Source organism: Camarhynchus parvulus, chromosome 19 (assembly GCF_901933205.1).
Source record: "Camarhynchus parvulus chromosome 19, STF_HiC, whole genome shotgun sequence".
Lineage (NCBI taxonomy): Eukaryota > Metazoa > Chordata > Aves > Passeriformes > Thraupidae > Camarhynchus > Camarhynchus parvulus.
In genome coordinates this window covers 6,022,169-6,033,625 of record NC_044589.1, presented here as the reverse complement: position 1 = coordinate 6,033,625, position 11,457 = coordinate 6,022,169, and the positions used below count along the sequence as shown (strand labels likewise).

The following is an 11,457-nucleotide window of genomic DNA, read 5'->3' as shown; positions in this document are numbered from 1 at the left end:
CCCAGGGAAGGTGAGGAAAGACACAGCAGTGGCTGCAGACCAGATGAGCCAGAATTCCAAATTTTCAGTATCATAATTTATTGCACAACACAACCTTTATATCCACGTTTTCTTCTATGTGTTTTAAATAAAAAACATACAGATTGTATATTACCTGAACTGAAAAGTCAAAAGTATTAAGAAATAATACACTGCAGCACTCACAGTATTGAACATCACACATCAACATAATTTTTAACAAAACACATTTGGAGATAATTCCAAACCCTGATCATTAGCATCCAGGCTGGATTTTCAAAGGCATTACGGGTTACAATGCATAGACACATACAATTTATAATTCAGCAAAACAAAATCCATTTATAAAAGTCACAGTGAGAGTGGAGGTAAACTTATACTAAGCTCGTGTAAGTAAAATGAACTATGAACTGCTGTTCTGGAAAGTGATTTCCAGTTAGAGAATTATATACAGGAGATAGAATTATCCTCTGAAATCAGCTTCTTTGCAGAAAGATAATGGAAAGACTGGAGGGATTTTTTTTTTCATAGCCCAAAATTTAGAACTATCTTGGGTCCTCTGTGCAGTGTGTGAAAACCTAAAAACATCTTCAGGGCTCAGTAATGCCAACCACAACTTAAAGCCAGTGGGGTCTATAAATTGTCCAGGGTAAAATGAAGCTACAAATCCTTTAATTATATCAGTAATTAGCTTTTTAATTAATCCAATGGAATGCAATATACAAATATTTCCTTTTTCTTTCTCTTTAAGATTATTTTGAAGCCACTCCAAGGGGGTTGAGGTTTTCTGTACCTCACAAAACAATAAGATTTTCAGACTTTTCTCCCTCTCAGTTTTGGGCTGAATTCAGTAGTTGAAATTTGGGATGTGGTTGCTCGTGTCAGAAGTACAAAAATGACCTTCTGAAGAAAGTATGATTCTGCAGTGGCTGCCTCTTCCAGCATGGAAAGGAATTTCCTACTGCTTTAGAGTGGAGAAGTATCTGAATATGAAGTTTGAATTTTGTTTTTCCTTCTATGACACCAAGAAGGGTCAAGAAGAAGGATAAAATTAAGATTTAATTGTCTGAAAAAGGTGAGGTGAAGGAAGCACTTGTCTAATATCATCTGACTTTAAAATAAAGTTTAATATCACAGAATGTAAAAAGAGTCAGTAATAAAATAATATACATTAAATATTCCTCTTACTACTGCTAATAGGAACATACAGACAGGGTTTTCTCATTTACCAAAAGCCTTTGCAAATGCAAATGACCTGATTCTAAAGAGCTTTTTTTTTTGTAGATATTGTAAACATTTAAAATTTCTAAGGCTAAAAACAGGCACAAGTCTTCCATGAACAGTTATTATTCCTAAAAGCATTAAGGAATATATTCCAGATCTGCTATTCCTTTTGATAACAACAGAAATAATTGAAGTACAACATTATAATTCACAACGTAGATTCTTAATTAAAAAAGAAATACAGCTTAACCCTGACAACAATTAATAATATATAAGGAATATTCCTTTTTTTTTTTTAATTATCTAGTACATCAAAATGACATTTCCAGATCTTTGTGTTGGGTGTGACTCAAACTTCATAAAGCTGAAGGAGGAACTAAAACATTTCTAAGAGGGTAAAACTGAAACGTCAGCTTTAGTAGCACCCCAGATTCCCAAAAATGCAGGAAAAATCTGCAATTCCATCCTGAAGCCACGTGGTTGGTGGCACCTTTGAGCAGATGTTCAGCCACTCCCCTCCGTCCTTTGCATGAGGTGATTTTGTTTTGTGCCTCGTTAAGGTACCTGAGCCAACAGTCTGATTTCAGGCTGGTTTTTCAAGTTTCCAGAGGTTTTCCCAACCTCTGCCAGCAGGCTGATCCCAAGGAATGTGAGCAGCAAGGCAACTGCCGAGAACATTTGTCCTTTAAGTGCCACCACACTCACCACAAGGTTATCTTGAAAGAACATTTGTCCTTTAGGATCCTTTCACTCCTCAGTGCTACCACAAGGTGATCTTGAAAGAACATTTGATCTTTAGGATCCTTTCACCCCTCAGTGCCACCACACTCACCACAAGGCAATGATGAAAGCACATTTGTCCTCTAGAAGTCCTTTCACCCCTCAGTGCCACCACAACTCACCACAAGGTGATCTTGAAAGAAGATTTGTCCTCTAGAAGTCCTTTCACCCCTCGATGTGCCACCACAAGGTGATATTGAAAGAACATTTGTCCTTTAGAAGTCCTTTCACCCCTCAGTGCCAACACAACTCACCAGCAGATTATCTTGAATAAACATTTGTCCTTTACAAGTCCTTTCACCCCTCAGTGCCACCACGAAGCAATCCTGAAAGAACATTTGTCCTCTAGGAGTCCTTTCACCTCTTGCTATGTCACCACACTCACCATAAGGCGATCTTGAAAGAACATTTGTCCTTTAGGATCCTTTCACCCCTCGATGTGCCACCATACCACCACCAGGTGACCCTGAAAGCACATTTGTCCTTGGGGAGTCCCCTGACCCTTTGCTGTGCCCCCTGCTCACCACCAGGTGATCTTGAACTCGTAGATGGGGCGCTTGCAGTAGTAGTGGTTGATGAGGTGCTTGTCGCAGACGCCGATGCACTGGTGCTCCACGGTGATGCCGCGGGCAGACAGGTCACTGACGATGCAGTGCAGGAGGTCGTAGACGTCGGCCACGGCCTCCCAGGGCCCAAAGGACACGTCCACCTCGCAGTGGTGCTCAAAGAGCTTGGCCTCGCTCTCGCTGCGCTCGAAGCGCAGGGAGTTGAAGTGGGGGCACTCGTAGGGAGTGATGGGCATCTCCTCCTTGAACACGCACACCTTGAGCTTGGCAAACCTGGCCTTCCTCTGCATGGCTCGCAGCTTGGCGATCTCGATTATCCGCTCCAGGTGGTCTGGAAAAGACACAGATTGAGGGTCCCGAGGAAGGGACGAGGGAAAGAGATCAAAAGCAATTATTTCATGTGAAACATTTCACTGCAGCTGTTCTCAGCATCATATTAGCAGCATGTAGCAAAATATAGAATAATCCAATCAATCTCATTATCTGGTGAGCTTGATAGCCTTATTATAGAAAATATATATATAAATCAATATATTATATAATTACATAATTAATATATTTTTATATAACTACATATATAATATACATAATAAAAATTATATATGATAATATATATTATTTATAAAATAAGATACAGAATACTAAAATCAATCTCCGTTATCTGGTGAGCTTGGGGCCTTATAATATAAAAATATATATGAATTAATATATAATTACATAATTAATATATTATTGTTTATATGTTATATAATTACATATAATATATATAATAAAAATTATAGATTATATAATATATATGTAAAATATAGAATAATCAAATCAATCTCGGTTGTCTGCTGAGCTTTGTTGCCTTATTATATTAAATACATACACAAAAATTACTATATAATTATATAAAATACAGAATAATCAAATCAATCTCGGTTATCTGCTGAGATTGGTGGCTTTATTACATGCCCAAGTGATCTGGCCTCTCCACAAGGCCAAGTTTATTCCTTTGCAAGTCCTGACAGAACAAAGGCAGACAAACCCTCTCATTTGATAACATTACAGCCTAACCTTGCTCCTTTCTAAGCACACAAATCCACACCCTAGGATGCAGCAGGATGTGGCGACCTCAAAGATCCAAACAGCATAAAAATACAGAATAAACTTCCCAGCTGCAATGGGCTCAGTCTGGGAGCTGAAAGCAGACTGAAAGCACGAGGTTTAACACTGCAATCCCACTAGAAGAAACAGTCAGTGCTACTTTGTTTATTTACCTTTGTAATATGGCATTAGGCCCAGGAAAGCTTGTCTAACTTTTTCTCCTTTAAGAGGCTGGATATCCTCTAGATTGTCTAGCAAGGGTCCTATGGAATAATACTGAGCTTCCTTGTACACTGACCTCACTCGCTCTCGGGGGGGCAGGTCACCAGATCGTAGGAAGTTTAGTATGTCTCTAAAAAAAAGGCAAAAATATCATTAACAAACACATTTCTGCCAAAACTGCTGCAGGTGGGAAAGGACAGGAAATGCTGCATATTCACTGTTTGCTCTATTGAGACAGTAACTGAAACAAATGAGCCTTATTCCCAACATTTGTTTGTAAAACCGTTTGCCACGTTCAGCTTTCCAAGCCATTATTTCACATTTTGCCTCAGCTGATGTCAAAACTCATTTGAAAAAATATCAGTGGATTTTAAACCAAACATTCATTGTGGAGGAAACCATTTATAACACAGAAGAGGCCAGAGTGTTTCATGGGAAAGAAATTGTGGTCACTGCATTTCAAATTTAGGTCTGGGACAAAATAAACTTCTGCATTTTCCCAGAGAATCATTTTCATGGACATTTTATTCCACACAGATCCAGCTGAATGGATGGGACATCTGCAAAGGAGGTTTCTCATCACAGATCAGGGCAATTTACAGAACAATAATCAGAATTTTTAAAAAAGAGACAGAACATTTCCTTGTAGTTCTGAAACACTGTTCAGCAACAGGATCTTTTGACAGAGAGAGAAATCACTTTATAAGTATTAACCAACAAAACCCTTATCAAATAAACAAAAAAATCACTTTATAAGTGTTAACCAAGAAAACCTTATCAAATTAAAGAAGCATTACTGCAATCTTAGAATGACAACAAATACAGCACCTGCTAACCTGGCTCTCTTTTCCAGCTGTCTTTTCAATTGAGGTTGATAACATTACAAATTAATTGATTTTCCAACAATTGCCTCATGTAAAGGCACAAATTATTTTAGAATAAACACAGTGGTTTAATCTACCTCTGTCTCAGATTATGGTACAACCCAAAAGTACTTTGAAAATAATTCAATGCTCCTCTGTTGAAGGCAATAAGGAAATGTCTATAAAGGAGCAACGAGAAATTTGGAATAAATTGCAATGTGCTCTTTGGGCAAAGACCCGAACCCATGAACACTGATCAGTTTTTTTAGCAATCTCATCCCAATTCAAACACAGCATTAGTAATCATGGTTAGTTTAATTAAAAATAAAAGCTGAGCAGGAAGGAAGGAATCCTGGAGGTGAAGGAATATGGCACTACCAACAAAAATAATTTAGAAATAGAAATTCTTTAAAGGCTTGTGCTTTATTTTAGCAGTTATATCCCATTTAAAGATTGAAAACATCATATTTTCAACTGTGTAAGAATCCTAGATTCATTCCTTCCATTCCCTCTTCCTTACAGATACTGAATATCAATTCAAACCCAGTGCTGTGCAAGGAGTTTCCTATTTCCAAACACTTCTTTAAACCATCCAAACAACTTGATGCCCTGAAAGGAGATACTCTAGGGGAGACAATGCACAAATTCAAAGAGATACTCTAGGGGAGACAATGCAGAAATCCAAAGCATTTCTTGTTTTTCTTTTCCCATTGCACAAAGAATTTTTAACTGCATCCTGTGATGCTTTGAAGGTATGCAATGTTAAATGCTGCACTTTAAGGAAAAGGGCTGTTAAAAACAAGTTTAAAAGGTTACATTTAAAGGGAGGTGGAAACATAAGAAGATAACATTTTACTAACCAATAAGAAAAATTAAGGTCTAGATACTGAGAAATGGACATTTAGGTCAGTGTATGGGGTAACACTTGGGGGGTTGACCCCTGACCTCTGGCCAATCACTCAACATCCTGGACAGAAAGTTCTAGATGGAGGGGACGGGATGCTGAGTGACTGACAGAGAGCCAGGGTGGGGATCTGGGGATGATCTCAGCAAAGGGATTACACAGGTAAAGAGAGGAGGTACAATCCGAGGTAAACCATTTGGGAAAACAACTGGGATACAAAACCAAAACAATTACAAAGTATTACAAAGTATAAAAGCACACTGCACACGTACCCGAAGTAGGTGCCATCCCTGTCGATGAAGTACCTGCCCTCGGCGTCCGTGGGGATGTAGTGCCTGCCGCTGAACATGGCTGCCAGCATGGTGTCCTCGTACCTGCGCAGCGTGGACAGCCTGGTGGTGAAGAACATCCCCCCGACGTTCAGTGGGACAACTTCTGGGAACTGCAAAAGCAACCAGGACATCAGAAAGGAGCTGCCAGTCCTCTGCAGGTGACAGCACAGCTGCCAAAATGTGCTTGCAGTTTGCCAATGTGTGGTTCCTGCCCCACTGCCACGGATCAGGGAGCTCTGAGGGGTGAAAATTTGGATGTTTGGCTGCTGGGAGGAATCAGGGAGTGGTTTAATTGTAGCTGGGAATCTGAAACAGGAGAAATCACTCAGCTGGAGTGGCAGATATTTGAGATATTAATGCCTCCTCTTGGCTCTTTTGGGGAAAGGAAAGAACAAAACAAAACCTCTTTCCCAGCCTTACACAGAGAGAAAAAAAAAAGGGAAGAAATCTCCAGTCAACCTCGGGATTTGCACTCTGCTGGTTCCTTTACAAACCAGACTATACTATACACTGCAAAAAAAAAAAAAAAAAATGCATTTGTTTATATCAGACCTAAAATCTTACTATCACATCCCAGGCTATCATAAGGACCAGAATAAACACTTAGCTGCATGTCTCAAGACCAAACCTGGATGGAACTTGTAAGTAAAGCTGCCGAGCTACTCAAATACCTTCAAGAGACTGAGTTTTATTCAAACGTGTTAAGCCCCACAAGGAAATCCTGAATTCCTCAGTAGCTGAGCAGCCTGTGCTGCCGCGATCATCCCCGTCTCAGGTGAGCTCTTACCTGCTGGGGCAGCAGAGGTAGCGCTTGTCCTGCTTGGGTGGCGGTGGGAGTGGCCGGCTCTTGGAAATCATCCTCTGCATCCGAGCTCGACATGGCATCATCCGGGGTGGCACTCGCTTTGCTCTGCCCCGTGACTACCACCATCCCTCTGGCTCTGGGGAGCAGCTCTGCTGGGTAGGAGGCCGTGGCAGTGCTGAAGGGAGACCCAAATTAATCACCCGGATTACCCCAATCGCCGGCGCGCTCCCCGCAGCGGCCGCGTCACCCCGAGCGCTCCCAGCAGCAGCGGCGTTATTCCCGGGAGGATGAGGAGGAGGAGCAGGGATGAGCAGGGATGCCGGGCACCCCCGGAGAGGCTGCGGGGACAGCTGGTCCGAGGCCCTCCAGCCGCCGAGCCGCTGGCAGGGGCTGGAAGAGCCCGGCATCCATTGGCTGCACGGTGCAGGGAGCGATTGGCTCCGGCGCGGCTTTGCAGGAAAATGTCATTTGCTGGGAGAATTTGGGTGGCCGCTGTCCCAGCCTGTCCCTCGCCAGGGGCGGGATGCAGGAACACGGCCCTGCCAGGGGCGGGATGCAGGGACGCGTCCCTGCCACATTGGCGACACCCGGCTCCGTCTGTCACCTTCAGCCGCTCGCCGGCAGCGGGGACGGGCACGGGGAGGGCTCTGGAATTCCCTGGGAAATGGGAAAAGCGGGATTTCTCAGCAGCCGGGGAAAGCAGGCGTTTCCCTGCCCGCTGCATCACAGCACAACACAGCACAGCACACACGGGATGTGAGACACGAATATTTAACTCTCACAGCACACACGGACGCGCATGTGAGACACGAATATTTAACTCTCCTTAGCACGCTGCTAATTATCAACTGGATTTAACTCCTCCAAGGCTTCTCAGTCCATCCTCAGCGGAGAATGGGATGCACTGACAGAGTGCACGATAAAAATAATAATTGAAAGAGAAGCCCGCTGCTCTCCTTACACTGCGTTATGTAAAATCCCTGTTCTCCAGCAGCATCGCTACTCCCTAACAAAGACATTCCACCACCAGAGGCTTTCTCCACCTCCAAACCTTCTCTCAAATCACTATAAAATACAGAAAGAGGAGGATTATTTGCACAAGCACATCTGGAATATTTATTTATTAACTCAAGGATGCTTCCCCTCAAAATCAGGAATAAAAAATGACATAAAATTTTAAAAATCTGCCTTAATAATGCTGCTAACAGTCATTGTGCACACTGTTGGATCTCAGCTCTTAAAGGAAATATTGAGTTCAGAGGGAACCCAGACAGAGCTGGGATGCTCCTGAGCAAAACAGGTGCTTCATGGAGACCTGATCATCTCCACATCTCCTCAAAATCTCCACATTCTGTGGGAGTGTCCACAAAATTTGGAGATGAATCCTAGATCCTGTTTAACACCCTAATAAACACAGATAAGTAGCTACTGTGAAGTTCCAAACATCATTAAGAGGGTTGGCTCAGCCCAGAGAGGGATTTCATTTCTCTTCTCTACAGTTCAGAATCATTTTTCCACCCCAGCCCAATGCACAGGCAGATAAATAAGGATGGAAGAGCTTCTGAAGGGCCACACCCTATTAACAATTTTAATATTTGTCCTAAAACAAATTTTATTCTGACATCATCAGTTATCAAAACAACTCAACTGTGCCTCACAGATAAAGAACAGACAAAATATAAATGAAAGACTCTTTTGTTATGGATTCCTTTAAGGAGGTAAACAAATTATCAGCCAGAAAAAGTTTGCAGATCAGCATTTATAAGATGCAGTCAAAAATTCAGACTGAGCTTGTATTTACTGTGAAAGTATTATTTATAAAGCTGCCACTTGACACCAGTGCTTTGGCTGCTATTTCTAGCTCTCTTTACAGTACTCAAAAGAACAAAAGATTGACCAAAAATATGTTCTTGGTCTGCATTTTTCAAGGATGTCCCATAGATTTCACTAAATGGAGTTTAGTATGAATAAACAACATTCACTCCATTAACTGTATCAGCATCATTGACCACAGGATGGGTTTTTGGGGTAAGTTCATCCATTTGGCACTGCACCAAAAAGGGCCTCTTTCCTAACAGAGCTAAAGGCCTGAGGAAAAGAGATTTTTCTCCCTCTTTCATAATCTCCTCCAAGGTTTAAGAAAAAAAGCCATCAGACAGCATTAATTGTGTTGTGCTCAGGATACCAACCTTCTGTGCCATTGGAACATCCACACAGAACAACCCCTCAATAATGAGGTTTAGGCCATGATGAGAGCAGGATTCGGAGAACAAGGAGTGGCAATAAAAAGATCAATGAGTGACAAGTTGAACCTGTTTTCTGATGTTCATTAAAAGGGGAGTGAAATCCCTCTCTGGGTTGGCTTCACCTGTTCACTCAGGGAGCAGTAAAACAGCTGTGCTGACAGGAGCAGAGTCCTCCTGAAAGAAAACCACAAGTTAATCTCTGCATTTCATGAAGAAAACACACCCATCTGAACCCCAGAATAGTCTGGGGACCTTAAGGATCATTCACTTCCACGTCCCTGCCATGTCCACAGACCAGGTTGCTCCAAGCCCCATCCAAACCTGGGCTGATCCTTTTCTTTGCACTAAAAGCACCTACAATAATTATTTTTAACTATGTGTAGAAATATTCCCTTGTTACATCTCTCATTAAATTTACAGAATTTATATATTTAAACTAAGCAAATGCCTCCATTTCACTTTCAAATACATATAGGTCTAGATCAACAGAAAACACCATCAATAAATAAAACTATCATTAAATCAAATATCACAACAGCAACATCCAACTCTACCAGAAATGCCCCCTTCCAGTCCTTCCACCTGTCATTTAAAAGCAGGGATTGCTTCCTGGAGCTTTGCTGGGGACAGCTCAGTAAATGAGCTGGCCCTGCCAGTTTGCCTTCATTCCCCAGAGAATGACAGCACCCTTGAATTGGGCTTGATGCTGAGATTTATAAAAGCTTTTCAAGGCTCTGCTGTTCTCTCAACTTACCCATATTGGTTTAAACAACTTTTTCTTAAATACCTTCTGAGGTATTTTCTTAAATATCTTCTGCACCAGTGTTGGCAAAGTTACAAACCCAATAAAGTTACATATCAACAGAAAATGACATATTGGTTATACAGTCAAAGGATTTTCTATCAAGGCTCTGATGAACATCACAGGAGTCCCACACAAACTCCTGTTCAAAGGTAACTCTTTGGGATGTGCTTTCTTGGGGAGATACCAACTGGATTGTTAGAAGGCTCCCCCCTTTTTAAGGAGAAACTGGGGTAAATGAGACCTGATTTAGGAAACTTCACCAACTTCAAGAGACACAGATGATTGTAGGGTTTGTGTGAGCACAGAGGGAAAAGACACAACATCCAGTAAATTCCAATGAATCTGTGTCAAAGAAACATCCTGGAAAAGGGCAATAAATTGTGTTATACATTGGCCTGGAGAATCCTGGACTGTAAAATCCCAGCATCTCTAGTCACAAACAACACCACAGAGTATGATGAAAGGGCTGTGTAACTCAACTTGTGCAGCTGAGAGCAAAGACAGGGTGTGTGGATGGGCAGAATGGAACTGTCCATCCCAGTGACCCTGCAGGACAGCAGGGACACCTGGCTGGGGGCTGGAGTGACCATGGCTGAAGGACAGCAGGGCTGCGCTCGCTGCTGCTGGCACTGCCCCTCACGGAATCCCAGAGCTCTGAGGACACCGGGGCTGGCACTGCCCCTTATGGAATCCCACAGCTCTCAGGACACCGGGGCTGCCACTGCCCCTCACAGAATCCCACAGCTCTCAGGACACCGGGGCTGCCACTGCCCCTCACAGAATCCCACAGCTCTCAGAGCCGTCTGACAGCTGTAGGAGCACAGGCATCACCACAGGGGCAGCACAAACCAGGCGGCGGGCACGCCAACACTCAGGCAAATAACCAATAATTCATTCATAACTAATTAAAAACTAACTCTCACCTCGCCAGGGTGACACAGCCTGACCGGCACCACTGCTCGCGAGGGGCTGCCCCAGCCGCGGTCCCCCCGCTCCCCTCACCCCTCCAGCCCCGCGGCCTCCCCGCCGCTCCCTCACCTGCCGCGGGTCGGTAGCGGAGCCCCGCCGGGGATGGAGGGGACGAGGGAGGGCTGAGGGGAGCGGGGCCGGCTGTCCCCGCCCGCGCTCACCTGCTGCCCGCCCGCGGCCGCGGCTCCGCTCCGGCCCGGGGGGAGCGGCCGCGCCCCCGCGTCACGTACGGGCCCATCCGGGTCCCGGCGGGAGGAGCCGCCCCGGCGGCGGCACCGGGCGATCCCGAGCCCTCAGCGCCGCGCGGCTCCGGGGGAGCGCAGGGAATGAACGGGGTACGGAGCGCGGGAAGGAGCGGCCTCGGGAGCCGCGCTGCCCTCAGGCGGCACCAGGGGAGGCCCCGGCAGCGCGGGGATCGCCCGCCCTTCCTCACGGCACTGCGGGTTTGTCAGCACCACACACGAGAAACGGAGAAACGGAGGGAAAGCAAAACTCTGTCAGATCCACAATGCGAGAAAATACAAATGTTTTGGCACGAACTCCTCTCCGAACCCCTGGGGAAGGTTGAAACCGCCTTCAGCGCCCTGAACCAGCGAGGGGAGCAGAAATTGAGCCACAACGACCATCCCGAAAA

The 11,457-nt window shown here is 44.2% G+C and overlaps 1 protein-coding gene across 2 annotated transcripts; it reads right to left on the bottom strand.

Moving 5' to 3' along the window:
- Nucleotides 1-67: 67 nt before the first annotated feature.
- KCTD7 (potassium channel tetramerization domain containing 7) lies at nucleotides 68-11,043 on the bottom strand. Of its 2 annotated transcripts, none has more exons than XM_030962617.1 (6): nucleotides 10,985-11,043; nucleotides 8,993-9,223; nucleotides 6,786-6,978; nucleotides 5,939-6,108; nucleotides 3,851-4,029; nucleotides 68-2,919 (listed from the first exon to the last, which is right to left on the bottom strand). In XM_030962617.1, exons 2-6 carry the CDS (start codon nucleotides 9,010-9,012, stop codon nucleotides 2,543-2,545), a joined length of 939 nt encoding a protein of 312 aa, XP_030818477.1. In that variant the 5' UTR covers nucleotides 9,013-9,223; nucleotides 10,985-11,043; the 3' UTR covers nucleotides 68-2,542. The 2 variants fall into 2 exon arrangements, with proteins under 2 accessions (XP_030818477.1, XP_030818476.1); XM_030962616.1 differs by having other exon boundaries at nucleotides 10,893-11,030.
- Between the last annotated feature and the right edge of the window lie 414 nt (nucleotides 11,044-11,457).